The sequence below is a fragment of the Malus sylvestris genome, chromosome 12, assembly GCF_916048215.2.
Source record: "Malus sylvestris chromosome 12, drMalSylv7.2, whole genome shotgun sequence".
Taxonomy (NCBI): domain Eukaryota; kingdom Viridiplantae; phylum Streptophyta; class Magnoliopsida; order Rosales; family Rosaceae; genus Malus; species Malus sylvestris.
Window position 1 is genome coordinate 8,924,575 of NC_062271.1, and position 23,574 is coordinate 8,948,148.

The 23,574-nt window shown below is 36.4% G+C and overlaps 1 protein-coding gene across 1 annotated transcript; it reads right to left on the reverse strand.

The window, feature by feature from the left end:
- Positions 1-1,820: 1,820 nt before the first annotated feature.
- On the reverse strand, positions 1,821-23,099 carry LOC126591807 (ABC transporter A family member 1). Its single transcript, XM_050257505.1, has 40 exons — positions 22,746-23,099; positions 21,173-21,252; positions 20,767-20,935; positions 19,710-19,792; positions 18,868-19,084; positions 18,285-18,502; positions 18,085-18,145; positions 17,800-17,886; positions 17,051-17,283; positions 16,820-16,934; positions 16,643-16,732; positions 15,999-16,222; positions 15,799-15,911; positions 15,455-15,561; positions 14,915-14,977; positions 13,955-14,041; positions 13,441-13,539; positions 13,174-13,358; positions 12,775-12,829; positions 12,597-12,668; positions 11,602-12,312; positions 11,283-11,461; positions 10,433-10,643; positions 9,900-9,983; positions 9,081-9,122; positions 8,894-8,990; positions 8,416-8,543; positions 8,209-8,313; positions 7,578-7,724; positions 6,719-6,976; positions 6,484-6,619; positions 5,820-5,899; positions 5,525-5,632; positions 5,100-5,250; positions 4,251-4,387; positions 4,083-4,157; positions 3,659-3,959; positions 3,278-3,411; positions 2,175-2,233; positions 1,821-2,093 (listed from the first exon to the last, which is right to left on the reverse strand). Exons 1-40 carry the CDS (start codon positions 22,830-22,832, stop codon positions 2,012-2,014), a joined length of 5,670 nt encoding a protein of 1,889 aa, XP_050113462.1. The 5' UTR covers positions 22,833-23,099; the 3' UTR covers positions 1,821-2,011.
- Positions 23,100-23,574: the final 475 nt, after the last annotated feature.

A 23,574-nucleotide genomic window follows, 5' to 3' on the forward strand; every position in this document is an offset into this window, starting at 1 on the left:
CTTTCGCCTAGACGGGGCTATCCATCAAACGCCTCGCCCACACCTTCGTCTTTTAAAACATTAGGTTAAATTGAAGTTTCTTCAATCCCTCCATGTAGTGTCAGTTTATTGTCTATGTATGTGAGATGGATTAGTTCAACGTAAATTTTTACGTCCTCCCAAGTAATGTACTATGAACATCTAGTTTGAGGTTATATATTGTATTTGAGCACAATGAAGGTGTGGGGTTGGGGGTTGATGTGGAATGTGGAGAAACGGGGATCTGGAGAGGGCGTTAGGTGTGGTTGTGGTTGTGGTTGGGTGGGGTTTGGTTGCGTGGTGGCTGATGCGGTGGCGTTGAAGGGTTGAGAATGGTATTAGGAAGTCAAATATATTTTAGGAATATTGTAAATATTGTATTAGTTTTGTATCCTTATTTGTAATCCTAGATTGTAGCCTTTACTTATTGTACAAGGAAAACAATATCTACATATAAACGTATCTCGATCAACGGAATTATTTTGGCGTTCTCCAATGGGACTAATTTTATTGGTTCGACTACTAATGGCTTAGTGAAAAATATTAATTATATGAAGCCTGTGAAAATTCATTGCCATACAGTGGTGGTTGGTTTTCAAGTTTATGCTCATATAATTTTGTATTTTGGCACTAATATTGATTAAGCTTCAACACCAAACAAGGGCGCAAGTTGTTTCAGTATAAAAGTTTATAGGGTCTTGAATGGTTGTTTGCTTAAAATTTTTAGTTTTACGCTCCCTTGACTCCATTGAAGCAAAATTCAAGGAGTCCAAAAAAGCTGAAACTGGAACGCTTATGAACACATCCTGATAACCACGAAATATATTGGTGAAGGTGTAAGAGAGCACATTATGTCCATGGCTGATGTAGCTGCCAAACTTGATGCCCTAAATATTAAGATTGAAGACCCCTTTATGGTCCATCTAGCTCTCAATTTTGAATCATTCATTCATCAAATACGTCTTCTTCCGTGATCCATTTCATCTCAACTAGATTTAGTTATCAAAAGGCCTACCCAAAAGGAATTTAAAATTAAACAAGAATATGTGTCACTATCCGTAGTTCAAGGGCAGTCTTCAACAGGCTGACTCCAGCAGCCAGACCAACAAAGAAAGTTTAATGAAGTAGTCTCAATTGAAGAGTAGTTATATTGCTCAAAAGGAAAAGTGGGAGCTGAATGAGTTTATTGCAACGAGAAGGGTAAGAGACAACATGATGCAGAAACAAATCCTTCCAATCCTCCCAATGAAAGAGAGAAACATCTTCCGAGAGTCAATCACAGGGCCAATGAAAGAGTGAACGCTAGAGGGAATAACCGCTTGAGGGTGCAACAATGCATGTCACAAACTCTTTACTGGCTACGATAGTAAGAAAGTGATACAGGTGCAACAATCCCCCTTGATTCGGGTTTAGATAGAGTGGTGAGTTTGCAGATGATCTTGGCTGCTGCTGACCCCAAGCCATAGCACGGTGTCTGCGGCTCAGCGGCCGGAGGAGCTGCTATTAGGGTTTTCTGTTTGGGTCGCGGGGTGAGAGGGGAGGCGAGAGAAAAGGTTCCTCTTTTTACCACTGTTGTAGTGCATTACTTACTCTTTCTAATGTTTCCCAACTTGAAAACGAGCCACGGTGCCACGGAGCCGCGGGGCGCCATGGCAGAGTTGAGTTATTCTACGTTGTTGAACGTTTTGTACACGAAGGATCTATCACCCCTTAACTCCTAGGTAAGGGTTTTAAGTAATAACAGAAGGCACGACTTTGGGCATTCCTCGCCTCTGTGAGTCATGTCGTCATCAAGTATGATATAATGGGTATAACTCTAATCTGTAATTTCGCAACAAATTACTTTTCACCGAATTTCGATCTTATGTACAAATTTCGTTTCTGATATTTACAGTCTCTGATGGTCTCAACCTTAAAAGCGGGGCCAGATAGTGATTTGCCGAGTGCTGTCAAAGTGTTCAAATTAGATTTGCCTCAATAGACGGTTAAGATCTCACGAGTTAGCCGCAAAATGGTTGAAAATAGTTTCAAGAGTGGACTGGCTAATACTGTATTCCGCAATGCCAAGTTGATGTCTGGAAAAGAGAGAACGTAAACACTGGTCAGACTGAGCTCGAGGAAATATGAACAGACAGAAAAGACATGATGAAATTCACCTGCTCCGTTCAAGGTGCCCAAAGACATCTGCAAGCGAGAGGCCCTGTCCATATGGCAACTGCAATAAAAGTTGAGATAAATTACAAGTTGCTATCCGTACTTAACATACGCGCATATTAATCTTGTTAGAGCCACAGGTGAATCCTAGAGATCCCCGATCAACATTCATCCTACTGGCCATCGTTAAGTAGAGAGGTTTACATCGCCCCAAGGAAAAGGTACTCGGGCATCTGAAACACTTCAAAATAGACGCACCTTGCCCCACACTAACCAGAAATCAAGAATTCAGGGATAAGGGTGAGAATATGAATGGATTAGGGTCCAACCTCTCCTAGCATTTTATTTCTGAAAACTGTAGTAAACCAACTAGCAGTTTATTGAACGGCTTTCAAGAGGACCGCTTAGCAAAACAAAAGAAGAAATTGAAGCTTGCATTTTCAAGATTTGAGAATGCCTCTGTGGAACTCAAATTCTCAAAACTTTTCTTGGAGATGAAAATAGTGAAAAAACCAACAAAAGTAGGCAATCTGTAACTGCGGACGACATTTATGAGAACTATTTCAACAAACTGACACTACCACAGGGTAGTAGAAAACAAGCTAAGAAAGCTAACCCTAAAATAATAATGGTTTTACAACGTAGTGCCAAATATTTTCATTTCCGTCGTGACTTTACCATTTAACATTGCATGACCAAGTTCAGAAAACTAAAGATGAAGACACTACTATGGTGTGTTAATGAACACAGGCTCCACCGACCCACTATGAAAGCTATTCTAATTCTTATGTGGCCGACACGCACTTGCACACTCATAGACAGTATTTTTGTTCCTATGTGGACCACTGATTGGCTAGTTACGGGCTCACAGTCTGAGCATTTAGACAGCGTGTTATGTTATGGACCTAATAGTATCCGGAATATGAAAAAGTTTGCATTATCCAAAGTACGTCTTTCAAACCATTGAATGCTTGATGGATTTGGACTAGACAGCAGAACAGAGATTAAGATCTATTCTTTTTTTTTTTTCTTTAAATTCCATTATCCACACAAATGAAATCAACAAGAACTACAATTTTTAACATTAATATAAGATAAATTCTACCTGGTATTTAGCACTCAAGCCATTAAACCCCTGGAATATTGCACCAGGGAATGATGTGAGGACAAATGAATCAATTGCTGAAAACTTCTCATTGGACAACCACCACTCAGAAAATATTGGCAATGGTATACCCCCTGCACAAAATCCAAGAGTAAGGAAAAATATAGCAAGACAAAGAAAAAACAACAAAGAAATAAATTTTAACCCTAAGCCCTAAACCCCGGGACCTTTCTGACATCTTCATGTCATCACACCGTCACGAAAATAGAGCAAAAATTGTACAGCAGTCTATGCCCATCCAAAATTTCCAATCAAGTAAGAAAGCCAAAAAAATTCAAAGTTAAACGAACACAAGTTAATAAGTGCATGTATCCTTCATACCATCTCGAACCAACTGCTCAATTAACTGTTCACCAATCACCCCATCAGAAATTGGCAGCGGAGATATTAGTGTCTTTATTCTTTCTTCATTGCCAAGCCATCGTCCAATCATAATTATCATTTCTCGCGACAAACTAATCTCTGCCACTGTGGCATTTTCAGCCAGAATGGAGTCTGCCCCAATGCATATTTCAAGGCCATCAAGTAAGCTCCTGGGATGGGATGGAACAGATGACAGCCATTCTTGAATAACTCGGCACAGATTTTGTAAGTCCACAGAGCTGACTTCAAAAGGTTTAACCTAAGAGCAGGCAACAAAGTTTAAAATATTTCAATGTGCCCGTATATATCATGTCCTGTTATAATTCTTTCAAACCACCCCACTCTACAATGAAGGGAAATAAGGAAAAGAAGAGAGAAATACCTCTAGCTCAAGATGATTTCCAAATCGAGTTTTCAAATGCTGGGGACTACCAATGCATCTTAATCGACCTCCGACCTTAAAAAAAATCATCATAGTGGTGATACAGTGATCTCAACAGTAGAAACAGTAGAGTAGTGTTTCAAGTCGAGTGGTAAGGTAAGTAGGTACCATGATCCCCATACGAGTGCAAAGTGCTTGAGCTTCATTCATGCTATGCGTAGTAAGTATTACTGCTGTCTTTCCTCGTCTGGTTGATAGACGAGATATCACTTCCCACATGAATCTTTTGGCAATTGGATCCATACCTAGTACCATTAATAGTCAGCAAAAATTCTAACTCTACCCAAATAAAAAGCAAATACTTTTATATGGTGCACACAATAGTTTCCATAGAAACAACGCGGGCCCAGGGGGGGGTCTAGTATACGTGTATTTCACAATCCATACCTAGTAGGAGTATCCTCTACATTTCCTAAAACATAATTTAAGATGAATTAGTTGTGTTAAAAGACATTTTCCAAGCCTTGGGCAGCACAACCTATATCAACTTTCATGCAGAAACATTTAATTGTGTTCTTTGTAATTTGAATGGAACAACAATGAGAATCTTCATCAACTTCCCATGAAAGAAATGGTTTTGGTTCTCTCTTGACATCCCTAGCTAGTTGTTGGAACCACCTGCTATCACCCCCTCATATGGCTCCGATAATTGCTTCATGATGCTTTGGCGTTCAATAAGGTTGGTTAGGTCAAGATTTATTTTCTTAGTCAGTTACCTTATGAGTGATAGCCATGGTGAGACCACATATGAACCACACAAAGAATCTCACTCATCCCCTTTTAGTCATCTTCAGTAACTTCATAAATATATGTTATGCCACAAATTTGAAGGCAGTTTCATCATATAAACAGGGAGGGAACAAAAAAATTTGAAGATACTGATCACAACATCCTATACTATAAATTGTTTTAAGGACTAGGCTAACAAGATTTTAGAGTAAGAACAATTATGTATACCTGTTGACGGTTCATCAAGAATGACTATAGGAGGATCTCCAATCATCGCAATTGCGACAGATAATTTACGCTTGTTTCCCCCACTGAGAGAAAATGATGGTTTGTTGGCATGCTTTAACAAGTCAAACTCCATTAACTTTTCCATTACAACCTGTCCAAATAGTTTCAGGATTAAGGGTCGACCAATTGATTGATTACTCAAAACTATCAAAGGTAGAATGCCAAATTCATTCCACGTATTTAGACATGAAAAATATTTGCCTTAGAATTTAGCATGATACAACTTGATTTGAAATTCTAATTCATTAAAGTCTATGCAAATAGGAAAAATAAATCTGAATTAAAGACAGGTGCTAAACAAAAATTTTGTTCTATGAACTCCGTAACCAAAACAAAAAAGTTCTATGAACTTTGGATATACATACATCATCCAACCGGTGATCTGGTACTCCTTTTATTGTGGCATAAAGCTCAAGATGCTCTTTAACAGTTAAGAATTCCAACAAAGCATCAAACTGTGGGCAAAATCCAATCTGAAATTGAATACAAAGTGAGAAACATTAGCTAGGATTTACCATAAATGAAGACAATGGAAAAAAACCTGTCTCTGGATATAAATTTATATAGTCAACCAGCACACTGCACAAACAAATATGACATCCCACAATTTAATATTTCTCGCACACTTATGCACAAATTTGAAGAAAAATTAACACATACATGTCGACGAGCAGCCTTTGGATTAGAGCATATATCCCTTCCAAATATATAAGCAGTCCCATCAGTTGGAGATTCCTCTCCTGCATGGACATTGTTCAATCAAAACGAAGGAATTGACATAATAATTCAACATTGGAAATATGCCAATTAACAATGCAGAAGCACACAAGACCAGAAAATGAATATTAAGCAAAGCAAAAGAGAAACCGTTTTACTAGTGTTTGATAGAAATCACACATTGTCAGGTTCATATGGAGAGCTATGGATGCATTGATGAAACATTATAAATAATGATATTCATCTTAGAAGACACTGAAAGGGTAAGAAAGAGTTAACTCGATTTAAGCTAATATATTCAGGGAGATGATTTCCACACACCCTTTTTCTCCCCATGCATACCCATGTTTATCCTTAGTCATTGGATCAAGTAAAGCAAAGAAGAATCAAAGGACATAAAAGGACGGGTGCGAAGAAAAAGAAAAAAGGGTGTGCAGAAATCATTTCCCTCAAGACACGGTTCCCTCAGATTTGCAGAAATCATTTTTATGACACAGAAAAAATGAGTATAAATAACAATTAACAAATCAGTAGGCAATATTATGCATTTTAAATGTTTCAACAGAAAAGTAATTATCTGATATTCTGGTGTCCAGCAGTTACATACCAGTCAGCATTGACAGAGTTGTGGTCTTTCCAGCTCCATTTGTTCCTAAAAAACCAAAACACTCCCCTTCCTGAACTGAGAAAGTCAATGAATGTACCGCAATTTTTGCACTATGATGCTTTCCTCCTGGAAACACCTGAAATTTTACAAATATTGCTTATACCATCAAGGTTGTAAATCATCACTGTCAAATTCCAAGAACCGCCAATATCATTTAAAGCATATATAAAAATACCTTCCAAAGATTCCGCAAATAAATTATGGCATTGTCAATGGAACCTGAAAGCACCCTAGTTCTTTCTGTCTTTACATCGATATCTTCATCAAGGTCAAGAGTAACATCTGAGGAACTCTTCAGAAGGGGTTCTAGATAACTTGGGGTGCCATGTTCGATACTTCTAATGTTGTTCCAACATTCCTTCAGTGTGGCTAGTGTCCACTTGTTAGAAAGTAAGAGTTCAAGCCCAAGTGTCAAAAGGAAGTAACAAATGCTCTGCCACAGGTGAGAAATTTGAATCAGCACATGCTAAAGGTACTTGCCAACCTTGTACAACTTTCTATCGAAATAGTAAGAAATTTATAAGTTACAAAAATTAAAAGTAGAGTTCAATTTGTTCAGAAGGCTGCAACCACAAGAATTTATACCCAAGATCTCCTACTTTCATATAGATTGTAGTGGGAGGTTCCAAATCCAGGATGTCTAGGACCCAGATGTCTGATTCTAGGTTTGATTACCATCATATCCCAATGGCTTAAGCTGTTAGGATATGTGTAACATGATCTTATACATAAACAACATGTGTTGCTTCAATTTCTTTGTTTCGTCATTCCACAAGGCACATACATTTACAGCTTACATTTTGACAGAATGGAAAACAATGTGACTGCAAAGTTTCAAGTGTAGGGTTTCATCTTGCTGACATGTAAATATTGGAATGGTTCTATATAGAAGAACAATTGAGCAAACCAAAACTCTATGTATGGTTATTCCTTGTTACCATTATATATCTACTGAAACGTCCACTTCTCAAGAAATATTACTTTTCCAGCAGACAGTTGCAGAAGAGTTTCCCGCACAAGGCCAAGATACATACCTCAATACCAAGATAACAAATTGAGCCACCAGTAACGTTCCAATCAAGGGCCTGATTGCTGGATTTATCTTTCATATCTTGCCGGAGAAGAGCCAGTGATGCAAGTCCATCAGCAAAGCAAAACCCTGGAGATAATCTGAAAAAGTTCTGGAAGCATAGATCTAAATGTTAGGAAGATAAGATTGTATCGACACGACATCAGTACCCAGTTTTCTATATTGAATCACGATATTTAGAAAGAGGCAAGCTCAAATTTCTAGAATATCCCTCCATCAGTTGATAAACAATTCTAGACTCATTGCTCCTAAAATATTAGATGGTTCACACCAATAAAATGCTTTTACGAATTAAAACAGAATAATTGGGAAACAATAGTAAGATCAAGTGCAACATTTCAATTAGTCCTACTTTTCTAAATGAATCAACATTTTGAAGTAAATTTTAAAAAGACTAGCTAGATAATCTTCCTGCAGAGTGTTCATTTTATATATACATATGTTTTCCACAAAACCCAAAACTTCACAACAAAGTTAGACGTGGTAAGTGTAAATCAAAGTATTAAAGTAATAAAAGCAGTAGCACTAAGAAGAATACCAATAAAAGATAAGTTACATGTGTGTAGGAATACAACCTTAAGAAAAGAATTTGCACTTGCTGTTGTCTTTATAAGTCCCATGATGAATGAGATAACCATAAGAATGAGTCCCGTAAAGAAGTGGACCAAGAGAACCACATTCTGGATATGAATAAGCATATAAGTACAACGTTAATAACCAAAAGTTGCAAGCTTAATGTCTGAATGTGAGAATAAGAGAATGACACATGGAAAATACACCACCTGAGCCATACTGTGGTCAGAGAAGAAAAATGTAAGGCAATATGTGGATGATGCGATTGCTAATCCATACGCTAAAAACATGACAACTGTTGACAATAAATATCCGCTTCCAATGAACTGCTCCAGACCTACATACAGTTTTCTTGTAATATAAGTAAACCTGAAGATATAATCAATGTTTGATGGAACTCAAGAAAAAATAGAACAAGCGTGGAGCTTAATGCCCTTAATTGGTGTCTTCTGTTCGTGTAGATTATGTTATGTTATATTATCCCGTATCGAAACAGTCTCTTATTCAGCAGACACTAAACAAACAAACAAAAATGTGAATAAACATTTTGAATGCTGCCAATTTTCAGATTTTAACATAAGAAATGACGACATTCTCTTTTACAAAAAATATCAGTGATGAACTGAAGTTGGAGGTTCAAATTCGTACAAGAATAAAGGGTGAAGAACTACAAGTTTAAAGACATACCAAAGATGTAAAAAAGAATTATTGCAAACAATGAAGGAAAAAGGAAGCTGATGAAGTCCCATATGAAAGTAGAAGCCCAATATGAAAGAATAGAAACCTGAGGATGAATATAAAACAATTTGGTTAATCTTATGAGTCAGTAATGAATGTACAAGCGGATGGTTATTTAACCAACAGACAAACGTACCCCACTAATCAGTTGTTGGTGTTTGGCTTTTACTTCACGCTCCTGCATCAGTCAACCAAAAAAAATTTCCGGGGTAAGGAAATACTCAGAGCAGTATAGAACATACAAAATTACATTGAACAACTCTTAGGTAGGTACGTAGTTTAATTGACATAAAGTTTTTGTCATCAATATTGGAATCTATTTCAGTTGAAGCCAGGTTAGCAGTTGCTTGCTACAAGTAGGTATAGTGCTGTCTGGGAGTTGGTTGTGGTTGTTTCTTTATTATAGCCCTTATGTCATTGTAGTGGTCAAGGTCATTGTAGTTGTCATCAATAAAAAGTTGCTTTCTTGTACTAGAATGATGTAGTACATGAAGGGTCATTGCTTTGTGATGTACATTGTATCTGCTAGTATAATGTATCTTCATAATGTGCATTTATTGCTTGGCCTAAATGCATAAATAGTCTTAATCCATCATAAATGTATCTAGTGGATTAAGATTATAAATAAGACCCTTTGTAGCCTGGTGAAGGCATTCAATATTTATGAATTCAATACGTCTATGAAGAGACTCTTCATTGGTTTCCCTAACTAGAGTTCTACTCTGCATTCCTAGAATTCTCTTTGAGAAATTTAGATTATCTTTTACCACTTCCACTACATATACAATTAAACGCCTGCCAATACTAATATAGTGAGTAAATACTAAGGCATCTTCACTTACAGCTGTAACTTCAATTAACCATGTCCTAACGACTAGTGTTAAACAGTACAGTAAATCACTCAATTATGAAGCAAACACATTCGAAGTGGACTGTTGAAGGTATGTCACATTACCTTCACAATAGGAACGGCAAATGATGCAGGGATGAATGAAAATGCAATACTAACAATAACTGCAGCTGAGAATGCATCCAAATCCTGCAAAATGAACACAGGTAAATGTGAAAATTCACAGATCCTCCCATCTGTAATTGAATTGAACCCTATCGAAAGAATGAAGAGGTTTAAAACCACAACTGCACCATGAATGGCCACAGAATTGTACAGTTTACGTTTACCATATTTAACATTGAAAACCCAATCAGTGTTACATAATTCATTGAAGAAAACAATCCTGGCATCACTATACTTAAATAAATTGGTTATGACAAAGGACAGGAGGAGCAGCTTTGAGAATTTGAACATTCCATTACATAAATAAGTCTCACTTATTCCGAATGTTACAAAATGAAAATTAAAGTAGTTATTCAATCAACACTGAAGCCAAAAAAAAAAATTATTTATAGAGTGAGAATGACTTTCTTAGTGCTTAAAGGGTGAACTTGAAAACAAAATCTTAAGAATATTACTGAATGGAAATAACATACATGACGTTGCAGATGTTGGCTATTTGTCATTGGGAGAGGGTGATTACGCGTTTGGATTGTCATATTCTTATTACGAGCAGCAAGCCTAAGAATTGCAGCATTCATTAAATTGATAAAGGTAGGGGCAGCATGCTGACAGGAACTGTTGTGTAGCACAGTGTACCCTAAACTTCCATCATCATTCTGATCATCCATCAAAATTGCCCCATACCTACATCATGCATACATTACAGTGAAGCAAAGAACCGTAAATAAGAATTTCCAAGCTCATCATAGTCAACTAGAAATTCAGCTACTGATTTTGTCACAAGAAATCATTCATTCAGATTATTGCTGTGGAAAAATGTAGATGGAGCTCACAGTTGAAGAAGAGAATGTGTGCAAAATTTGTGAAATTAAAGGATTGCTAATTTGCTAATGAAACCAACATGCGTAGCCAAAAGGATCATGACTTGCACTATTAATTTCACAATTTTGTGTCCCATCTTTGATATATGACCAAATATCTACCTCAATCGACTTGCAATACTAACAAGATTGATGGGTAGATGAAATATATCTATACTATCACAGGGCCCACCTATTCTGCTCTATATATCTCATCTACACTAGATTGAGTTCCAGAACAAATATTATGATTTCTTACAGATGCAAGCTTCCTGTGTAGGGTAAAGGGTACTTATTGTAAACATATTACATTGACACAAAATTTAGAGAAAAAATTAGTAAAGGGGAGACTCATGAAAACCTCATTTTCAAGAGACCTATAAAGAGGGGAAGAGGGGAGGTATGGTAGGGGAATGCAATAAATTTGCGAAGAAGGAAAAACTTTAAATTCGGTTTAACACACCTTGACTGGTAAGATTCGTTAAAGCTAGACATTAAAAATTCGCTAATTGAAAGTAAAACAGGTCCCATGGTTGGCCCAGCTGCCTCAACTGCATCATCCAATATCTTATCTGAATTAGGGAATCTATATGCACTAGGTCTGAATTCTTGTATCCAACCCCCTTTAACATACTGTGCAACCTGCACAAGCAATAGCTTTTAAGCGGCAATGACCATTGATTTTGCAAGCTATGAGAAAACAATTGACAGGGGTACCCCCACAACTCTGTAGGGTACAAAATGAGCATAATAAAAAATGAAAGTCAAAGTGATTGACAAACCTCCTTTGCAATAGGCAAGGACAGATTAAAAGGGATTGGGCCACCACCACCACCACCTCGTAATAGTGGATTAAAATGTGAAGTTGTAAATGTAACAGACTGCTGATCAGGATGTGGCTTGAGCTTGAGAAACAGAAGACCGAAAAATAAGAAAACTGCAGGAATAACAAGCTGGAAAACAATTGTTTTCCGGTCTCTACGAGCAGATATTGCCCTCTTTGTGAGCAATGCTTTAGAATGTCGCCAAAAAGTTGACCTTGAAATGAAACAACAGCTACAGCAATGACCACCAACAAAGTTTAAAAAACTTAAAACTGTAGCGACAACCAAACCACAGGCTCTTCCCACTATTCTAAATAAGAACCCAAGAATCTCTTTATAATATCCAAAGGATTTTTTTGACTCAGAGATCTTTTTGGGAGAAGAATCATGAGAAGACTGAGAAATCAAAGAATCAAGACACTGTTGACCAGTCTTCTGTTCAAAACTAGCAGCTTCAGCATAGTCGCATCCTGCAACCCTCAAGAATACCTCCTCCAAAGTTGTTACAGATATTCCATAACTTTCAATGCCCAAATAGTCCTTCTCCTCGCCAGAACTTGTTTCTGAGTTTGATGTAGATCGTTTCATGCAATTCTCAATTTCCCTAAACATACATTCAAAGGATGATGCGGATGCCAAAGGAAGCTTAAAGGAAATCTCCGTTCCTACCTGCACAGGAATACAAAACCCCACATATAACTTACAGTACTATTAGCAGTTTAGATATGCATAATAATTTGTTAACTAATAAACTATAATGAAGTAAACACATATATCAGTTGCCCTCCCTCCCAACCAAGGGCAGGGGAACAATCAAAAGTAAGAAACCTATTTTTTGTCAATAAAGAAATAGTAAAGCTACAGAGACATTATTGTAAATGATCACTGATTTAATAGCATCTCTACTTTTATTAAATCAGCATGAATGCTTGAGTCATAGATGTGATGAGTACCTCGCTCACACATGTTGCTGATGGGATATGGCGGTAAACAATGTCAGAAGCTACACAGGCAGTAGGTGTCGACTGACATAAAAAAGAATAACAACGCATAGCATGTTAGAGTGGTGCAATGATAAGAGATACCAATCAACAGAATCCAGCAAAAGATGAACAGAAATAGAGGCATTACTTTCACCAAGGTTAAAGTATAACCAACCCCGTACTGACGCTTCAAGAAAAGGGAACTGTGAAAAATGAGAATTCAACATGAGAAAGTTGTATAGCATATTCACAGCAATATGCATTAAAATTTTTATGCATGGGTGAAGTACAGAGGAACATTCCAGATAGTGAGTTCTATACATACATATAGTTGAGCTTTTAAGTGGACAGAATACATATCCCAAATATAAAAAAGGCACGTAATAATTTCAACCCAATACCAAAAGTAATTGTCAGTTAAACCATGCTTCTTAACTCACGGAGAATATATAACTTGATCAGAACAAGGATTCAGATAAGAACTTAGTCAAAAAAATAACTCAATAACAAACTCTAACACTATAGGCTGTGTTTGAACAAGTGAAACCTTCCGCAACATTTCAAGGAACCATTAGCCATGATGGCTATACGATCTCCAAGTACTTCAGCTTCATCCATTGAGTGCGTTGTCAGTAACACTATCCTTCCCTTTCTGATTTTTTTTATTAGCTGCCATGTCAAGCGCATGGAGTATGGATCCATTCCACTAGTAGGTTCATCCAAAATTATAACCTGAAAATGGAAACAATAAAACTTTCCAACCCATTCCAACATGGGAAAGTAACAAGATAGTGCCATTTAAATTTTGTACTACCTTACTGTTTCCTATCAGTGCAATTCCAAGAGACAACTTCCTCTTCATGCCTCCAGATAGAGCCCTCACAGCAGTGTTCATTTTATCAGCCAAACCTACCTGATATAATCACATATGATAAAACAAATCTCTTAATTTGATTATGAAACAAAAAATTGTCCCCATAAGAATGTTATACAGCAATAAAATAAAGGTAGCATGGCATTATAATGGCATTGATAAAATCAAATATTCTGAAAATACCGGGACCAAAAATTTAGTACTGTGACTTCTGTCACAGGATAAACATGTAAACTCACATAGTAAGAAAAAACAGATGTTTGTTGCACATGAAACTTCAAAAACAAAGAAATTGGATCCCAGAAGGATACCAAACAGGGCCTAAGATTCTGGAATCAGAATGTATAAACATAAGATACTGTGCTGTATGTGATACTTCAGTGGCAAGAAGAACCAGTAGCTCAGACTAGCAAGCAGAACCATGAAGGAACACAGCTCTGCAATAATAACTTACTTGATCAACCATATCAACAACAGCGCCGTTCAGAAGATCTTCCTGCACACCCTTCAGTATAGCAAATATTTCCAAATGTTCCCTCACCTGGACAAAATATTAAAATCAGAGATCACTGCATGTGTGTGTTTCTAGGTATCACAAAATATCATTATTAATCAAAAGCATCAACTGAAAGAAATATGATATGAAAAGTACAAGAAGCATCAATAAATTATCAGTATCAACCCCATATTCTTTCGGTTGCAGGGTGATGCAGTTTGAGGGTCATAAAAATGAGATGAGATAGATAGATTCTTTTGGATTATTCAGGGTTGTGGATAAGGATAAACTATAGGTCGTAAAAGGTCGTACCCAGTGCACAAGGCTCCCGCTTTACGCAGGGTCTGGGAGAGGTGAATGTCGGCTAGCCTTACCCCCATTTATGGAGAGGCTGCTCCCAAGGATAAACTATAGGATCAAGTTAATTTTTGGTCAGCCCCAGCAGCCTCGGCCACTGTAGAAATCAGGAATTCTTCCTTGTCAGATTTTTTGTTTGGCTAGAAATCTGATCTTTTAACCCCTAGTGTGAAATTTAGGTAGCTTATAGAGTTTTGTTGTTCACGACTTAATATTTTGATTTACTTATCAAAACATAGTTACGACACGAACTGATTCTCTAAGCACCCGGAAAACCATTTTTCGCAACAATCAGCGTCCAATAAATACAATATAACTACTTGGAGATAGTTACTTTTTCCTTATGAAACAAAATCAAATGGTTGGGAGAGTGAGTTAGAGTTCTTAAGCATCTAATCATTTGATGAACTCCACCTACTTCACATAAAATACATTACAGTACCCATAAGATATCTTACAGCAAATTTTTTTAGCATGTAGACGATAAAACATAATCTTGCTAGTAGCTTCAAAGGAATTATCAGATTCAAGGATGGACAACAGAGCATGCTTCTCACTTACTGTCAATTCTGGAAAAAGGATATCACTTTGAGGACACACCCCCAATTCCTTTCGTATCTCATCCTACACATTCATATTAAACATAAAATATCACACTTTTGAACTGTTCCAAATATTAACAAAAGCAAGCAGAAGGTGTTTGATGGGAAAGATATAAAAGAAAGCCTTTGGTATCACATAGACATATATACAGGAAGATACTTCAAAGTGGACCAAACTGTCCAGTTTTTACATCCCACTGATGGATCATCCTTGCAAAAGATTAGCTAAACTGGAAACTATGGAATCAATTAATGGATCAAAGAAAATAAAGAACGGAGTGTATCCAATTATTGAAGAAGATTACTGAACCCTACAACGTGTTGGCTAATGATCGGCCAGCTTCTCATGTCATATTCTTATCACAGAGATGGTAATCTTCTTCAATCATGTTGTACGAGAGTCAATTAGGGTTGAGTAAGAATGAGGACACCCCCAAACTTTAATCCCTTATTTTACCACTGCTTAATGCTTTAGTGATGCTTGTTAAAGAAAGATTACCATGTCTGTAACAATATTCTTCCCGAAAACCAAAGCATCCCCTGAAGTAGGGCGAAGAAGGCCAACAAGCATTGATATCGTTGTGCTTTTACCAGCCCCGTTGTGTCCTTTCATTGACAAAATTTGAAATCAATACAAACAAAATGATGCATCAAGGACTATAAAACTCTATTTACTTGTTTTCATTTTCTAGTCAATGACAGTTATGAAATGACTATTTATATGTCTCATTTGGTAATTGGCATGTACCACAGCTTCTGCTTAATATGTTTGTGCACGCCCAGATTGCATGGATAGACCTAAAATGTCAACATAATGGTGAGTAGCATATTGAAAACACTCACCTAGAAGAGCAAGAATCTGATTTTCATACATGGTGAGCTCTAATGAGTTAACAGCACAGCATTTCCCCTTTTTACTGGCATAAACCTTATGCAGATTCCTTATTTGGATGCATCTACAAGTAGACAAAAAACGTAAAGAACAGAATAATGAATTTTTAAAAAAAGAAATTCCCAAGAATTCAAAAATTAAACAGACCTACCTATGGTCAAGCTCTTGTTGTTTCATGTCAAAGGTTATCGCTTCCACAGATGCTCTGGCATTATCTTTCCCAGAAAAACTTGCCTTCTTGCAGTCCTTGTCATGGCTATTAACTTCTAGACTGGAATTGTGATTATTAAGTTCCTTAATGCTTGGATTTTTCCAGAAGCACTTCTGAAAAATGAAGTTCCATGGATATCTAATTCCATTCTCCCTCGGAAGGACCTGATCACATAAGCCAATTTTGAATTCAAGAGGAGGATTCTACAGTTTACATTCAATCTTTACCACCTAAAATATAATTGAACATAATAAGTTGAAAATAAATAACTAATGGACATTTGGTGGTTCAAGATTCTTAGACAACCAGTGGATTCTCAAAAGATTAAGCTATCAGGGAATGGAATAACGATCTATTTTTAAAACTAACAAAGGGTAATTTAACCTCGTTCTCCAGATGAAGCCAATATTATATCACAATGTTTGGTAGTTTTTTCCCTATTTTTAACTTCCTTGAACAATAAAATATTCTAGACTCTGATTACATCCACATTTCTAGCCTATATGGCATATTGACATGTTATCGATCCATCTATTCGAACATTTAGGAAACTCTATTAAAATATGGGATTCCAAAATATATACCTTGTCCAGATAAAGACCAATTAAACAGTAGAGCAATGCATCGAGCAACATCATCAGTAGACAGACCAGAAAATTCACTCCAGATGATGCCTACAACGATAATAGTACTCAAAATTAGAACACATTGATAGAGGTTAAAATAATTTTGGTAGGAAATGACCCATATTCACAATGTACCCGCCATATGTTGCTCCAACGAAGGCCAACATGAGCACGCTCATAATCAGCAAAGTTAATTGACCCTAGAGCAAATGCCGTGGGCGAAAGCAGAGAAGCAACAACCTTTAATATCCTGAAAGAGAAAATGTATATGAAACCCATCTGCACTACAGAATTTGCAGACCATTAAGAAGGGGGAGGGGGTAGGAGAGAGAGGCACCACAGAAATGTACAAAGCTCAGAACTTACATAGGGACAGCCTCATCATTGACAGAGTAGTAAGGGAAAAAAGCACCCAGAAAAGCAAGGGTCCCAACAGCAACAGCTGTCTTTGCCCGTGTGAAGCATGTCGAGATTAAAAATGACAGCATAATCGCGCTCAGTCCGAAGAAGAAGAAGTAAATGAACACAACTGACTTATCACTATATTTGAAAAGGTTACCCATAGTGGAAACTGTAATGATTGCAGAAGAAATAGCGAACTGCAGAAGAAATCAAACAATCAGAAAGCAGTGGAAAGTCCAAATTTCTTTTACTTTACTCTTTCGCCAATGGAACTTAAACTAGATTAAGGAATATAACTTATAGTTGACCATCGAATGCAGTTTCCCAATCCTTAAAGCAAATGGGCTCAAAGTTGAGAATAAAAAAAGTAAACCTAATTTCTCCATCTTCTGGTCTAGTGTACCTAATTATATTCATGATCTAACCCAACCCACTACTGATATGCTACACTAACACTATGTGCTTAAGAAATCTAAGGACACACTTCCTTGCCTTGTAAATTGATCAATGCTAAGGACCCTATCATTGTGTGACACTGCAAATAGTAGAGCCATGCAACAATAGTTAGATTTCTATGCAACAATAGTTAGATTTCTATGAAAAGCCAAAGAACTGAAAGTTCGATATTGAAGTGCATTAAAAAATTCTACTACAAATGCAAAGAGCATGCAAAGTGGAAATTCAACGAAAATACAAAAGAACAGAGAACCAACCTGCAAAGCATATGTAATGAACCATGAGAGATGGAATATCCCGTCTTTTAGACCCATCATATAAAGACCTTCTTTTATCTTCTGTTCCTGAAACATTGCAAGGACAAAAAAGGGTTGCAGTCCAAAGATTTCAATCCAAAACATACAAATCAACATAGAGGATGAAAAACGACACTGGCCCAAAACATTAACAAAGGTAGAATACATAAATAAATAGAAACAATATGGTGACTAAGAAAATCATCATCTTTGTACCAATTAAAGTTATAATAACAGTTACCAAACCTTCTCAAACACCGAATAGCTGATCAACCGAGAAATTGGGTAGAGGAATCCCAGAAGATACCTGATCATCCAAGTTCCAGATCAACCAAATAGAGCTTGTCAGAACATCTGAGCTAACAAATATTGACTCCCAAGTCCCAACACGGATAATACAAAATTATAAAAGAAATGTAGATATACAAAATTCAAGGTATACGTACAATACACCCATCACACTTTTTATGATGGACTGGAACTCATCATCAGTGTATTCACGAGTTGGAAACGGGACTATTCGAATGTTTGATGGGCTGTAATGCATCCATGGAACGTTTAGAAAGGAAGGTTCACCAAAGGACAGCGATGAAGGAAGTTCTATATCCTTGGTGTCAGATTGTTGGGCCGCAAAAATAATAAATGAATCCAGTACTTGCTGGAGCTGCAGTTGTACAAAGGCATTAGAAAAATGGATGCGGTTTTTTCACAAATATAGTCGACGCAGTTTCACCAAAATTTTAATTGAAGAAAAGGGATTCGTCAAAGCTGTGAAGAAAATAAGTTGTGAAGAAAAATAGTAAACATATTTAATATGGAAGAAATTTAGAAGATGCACTGTCATTGAATAATAATCGTTAAACTTGTAAACGAGCTTCTTCGCATATTTTGATTTACATAAGTTTTTTAGAACATTAAAAGCCTGCTACTGACATATAGTTAGGAAGAAGCTCCATTCAACAACTAAAGGAACAAGTGAAATTAAGAAAACAAAAATCAATAACTGAACAATGAATGAAGCAACATTACAGTTAAAAATCCACTAGCGCTGTATTGCATGGTCGGAACAGCATTTACGCCAAGTTCCAAGTCATTGAGGTAGGGGCCATTCGTGTCCATGATGGATTTGACATCAGGAAATCCCGAGAAAGCCCATGTGTGATTAAGACGTATGCTATAATCAAATGATTGAGGACCTTGATCATGAAATACAACTGCTCCTTTGATTTTTGGATTCAAGCAATTCCTAAACAAAGAGTGGAATTTACTCAGTCACACAGCCAAATTCAATAATGCAATTCTCATAGAACCAAACAGGCTGAATTCATTAAACCAAAAAGCCATCCAGCTAATAATGGTCAGCAATTAAGAGAAACAGTACAGCAATGAAAGATGTTTCAAACTATAAGCATAAGTCAGATGGCTAGGTCCTTTTAAGGGGGATATTGGTGCACAAAAAAGAATACCACAACATGATTTAATTTGTGCATCATATAAATCATTTCAAAATCATGCATGTATGATAGACCTCACATCTAAATCCATGAAGATGTGTGCATCATATCCAGGAAACCAAAATCAAATTCAGAAGAGGAAAACTATAATGCACCAAGTTAGTAACAATATCTACAAGAATGAAAGCTTATTCACATCAATCAAGCATGCAGGAAAAGCTACAGTCATGCAGTCCAAGTGACCAAAATATGTAAGAGATTAAGAAGGAAACATTTGAGCCGCACTAGAAAGTCAGCAAAAAAAAAAAATTTGAAATTTGCAGTTCCTCACTAGTCTTTTACAGTCCATCAGTCCCAATTATAATAGAACATTTTAAGAAAATTTCAACTGTACTGTGATACAAAAGTATGACTTACAAGATTTGATTGCAGGTACCATAGAGATCTGAGCGTATGTAGGTTTCCAGCTCCTGTTCATCTTTGTAAACTCTAGAAACACGCTGTGAGTATGAAATGTGCATTAATTAGCTTGAGTCATCAAAACTTTGCCAAGGAAATTAAAGGAGGACACATTGTAAAATCTGTTATTTTATTTCTCTATTTGATGTAAGAACGCTAAATCTATGCAAAGGCCTCACTTAAAATGTTCAAGAAAGCTATATGGCAATAAAAAGCCAGAATTTTGCATTTAAATGTACAGTTAAAAAGTGGAAGAAAATGAGATTCTTCTAACAAATGAAAAACAGTAGAATTCACAACTATTGAACACTGGATCAATCATTGGAAACTACTAATAAGAATATATAATGCACTTGTGAGTTGTGACAGAAAACCTAGTTTTCACCATCATGTGTATCCAGGTAGTTTCCAGTGTGTCTGAACCAATGCTATGATTTAGAATTTGAGATAAAACATAATCAAGAATTGCCTACATTAGTTTGTTGATGAATGAACCATATGTCAACAGTATTTTGTTTTCTGTTTTGGTTTGGTCTTCTTGACCAACCTCTTTACCTGTTACCTTTGACCTTAATACAATCATTCTTTATCAAAAAAAAAAAAAAAAAAAAACCATATGTCACATTAGCCCCAAAATTATTTTTCTGAAGATGAAGCATTCCTCTACATGAAAACACCATTTTAAAAACTAGGGTAGGATGGTACAGTACCCAAGATGTTTGTTTAGCAATATTATTTTGCTTGATTGAAATCAGTATAGCGTTGATACTTAACCGTGGGTAAAATAAAGTCCGAACCAATAACATCCAATCTATCTAGAGTTGTAAAATAAAATTCATACAAGGCAAAGAATTCAATGTCAATATTTTGCAAATAAATTGTGAAATAGAGAAGAGGTGTAAAAAATTGGATGCACTAAAGAAAATAATGCATCCAATTAAACATTAGCACAGAAACACAATCACACATTACAAAATATGGAAGTAGCATGCAAAAGAATGTTAAAAATTGTTACCTTCAAGAGGGGAAATTTAACCGACATTATGTTAATCATTGACCTTGTTTCTTCTGTATCTGGTGCAAAAGCCAGAAACTCTTCCTTATTCAACAGTAATTCCAATACTTGTTCAAAATTAGGTGACACTCCTTTGCCCACTTCCACAAACATCCCATTCCGGATATACCTGGTTAAGCCTTGTAAAACTTAGTTGTAATACTTCTAACAAAATAAGAAATTTTGTGAAACATCCATTTAGGTTTTTGAGAGAGTATTGCTCAAAGTAAAACACCCCTTAAAATATAGATAGTACTAAATCAGGTAACAAGCACATAACTGCATGCAGCACACACACAACATGCATGCAAGGACACTACACACATAAACACAATACATGAATTAGCCAAAGTTTGTCAACACTTACGGCTGCGCTGGATGAATCTGTGTATCAACATGCATCCTCACAGCTATTAACAACAACATCACCACTGTAGGAAGTAATATCTGGCAGAAAATCATTAGAAATTTTTAGATTGATTTCATCAACTGTTATACACAAATTTTATCCAAAAAAATTAAGAAATGAGAAATATAAGCAGAAAAATTATTCTAGTTGGAACAATTATGATAACACAGCCAGAAAAACTGCCACTTTGTAACCAAAACTCAGAAGGAAAACAGTAGATTTTCATCATTTAGTTTTGAAATTAAAATTAAGGAAGCATAGTAGAATAAAGGAAACAAAAAAAATACGATGACAACAACTTACTTCAACATAGCTTGACCCCAACTATTTGAGGTCGAATAGTACATGAATCCTAGTTCTCCAACCTTACGCTATATTTTTTTAAGTCACACTCTACCTTATCATTCTTAATTACCACTACCCATGTTCTTTCTTGTCTTCCTTTTCCCCTGGCACTAGCCTCTCTGCTCATTAAGTCACTCTGCTAAATGGTGCATCCATTGAACTTTGATGAACACAGACAACCCACCATAGTCAGTGAACTATCATTTTTATCAGAATATGTGCTAATTAACCTTCTAAGTTCATTTCAAATCCTATCCTTTCACGTCTTCCCATACACAATATCAACATGCTCACATCTTGTTCAGTTCTGGTTCCATATGGCATAGCATCTATCAGTTCTTCTGTAAAATTTACCCTTCTATCCTAAAAGTATCCAATGAACATGTACACTCCACAATTTAGCTATCTAGACGGGATGCAGTTACTGATTCATGATCTGGCATTTACAAAACAACCACATAAAACAACGAAAAAAATTATATTTTCCAAAAGGCATAAAATAGTATGGATGTGATTCTAATTGTGCATCTTGATCAGTTGGATAGGTTCTTAGTAGATATCGATGCAAAGCTTTTGAAAATATGTTTGCATATGCTACATTCCTTTATCATTTCGTCCAAACGTAGCAGTGCCTATAAGTACATGAACTTTTTAGAGTACTCATTCACTCTCATTTTATGAACCGCATCATCTTGAATTTCTCAACCCTCATGATTGATCTGATAGAGAGAATTTCACTATCTGGAATCACTTGACCCTTGAATTTCACCGCCTACCTACTCTTCTTTTCCTACAGAACATTACATATAATCGTTCTAAGATGTAGTTCCTTTACAGTCGTCGGTCGGATAACTCGAGCTTTTCTCCACAACTCTAATTTAGAAATTATCCTCTAAAAATAGGAAAACAAATGTCACCAAAACAAAAATTACCAAAATTGAAATGAATTACAGAACAAATGCGGCTATAATTGCTGAGCGATTATTGAAATTTTACGAATTCCTGAACGAATTACACACTAAAATCAAACAAAAACAGACAAAAAAACTCCGAATTTCTGGTGATCACGTAAAAGCATAGAAGAAAAATCAAGACTGGAAACATTAGCAAACAAATCAAGATCAAAACTAGAACAAATTCAAAAACTGAAACAAAAAGTAGACGGAATGAGGAGGGAGAGAGAGACCTCAGCGCAGGTGACGAAAGGGTGACGAACTTTGAGAAGCCAATTCTTCCATAGCATAATCTTCAACTGCCTCCGTCCGGTCCCCATCTCCGCTGCAAAGTTCAAACCCTAGTAGCTCGCAACCGTACAGAGTCCGGTTTTCCTCTTCGTTTTCCGCTTTCTCTCTCTCTGCGTTTCAGAATTTAGAGAGAGAGAGAGATACAAAAGTAGAGAGGGGGTGCTGACTACGAGGGCGGAGGTGGCAACTGGGAAATGCTTGAGTAAAAGTCCAAATTAGACATCTGTTTAGTGTCAGGAGCATCTCTCTCTCTTTCTCTCTCCTCTCTCTCTTTCTCTCTCTTCTCTCTCTGTCTGTTGAGGATTGGTGAAAGAGATAAAGGAAAAAGTAAAGAAAATATAAAATATAAAAATATGAAAAAGAAATCGTAACGACAAAAGCAAGGAATTTTTGTGGTTTTTAGAAATAACTAATTAAAATTAAGTGTTTGTTTGGAGGGGTGGGAATATTAAAGTGGACTCGGTGGAAAAATTGTACGTTTGCGTTTGGCTGAATTGGGTGCTTTGGTTTGGTTTGGACTGGGCGGCGGAGGCACCTTCCCGTTGCCGGTAAGTTCTGTCGTTGAAAAAACGTGTAATATCTACTGAGGGTTGAGAGTGACGTTTACCTACCCGCGAGATAAATAAGAAAATGTTGTCCCAATAGTAACTTCAGTGTATCATAATATTTTAGTTTAATCTGTAATGTTGTGTACAGAAAGGGCTTACATATCATATTGTATTATTATACCAGATATCATGGTGTGTGGTGAATGTATTCATATTGTATTGT

What these genes read in the sequence shown, in the direction of transcription:
- LOC126591807 (XM_050257505.1), bottom strand. Translation starts at nt 22,832, where the DNA reads ATGGGGACCGGACGGAGGCAGTTGAAGATTATGCTATGGAAGAATTGG. An exon ending in CAGATTCATCCAGCGCAGCC is followed by an intron (nt 20,936 to 21,172) that starts GTAAGTGTTGAC and finishes AGGCTTAACCAG; the next exon opens with GTATATCCGGAATGGGATGT. An exon ending in GGTACCTGCAATCAAATCTT is followed by an intron (nt 19,085 to 19,709) that starts GTAAGTCATACT and finishes CTCTTTGTTTAG; the next exon opens with GAATTGCTTGAATCCAAAAA.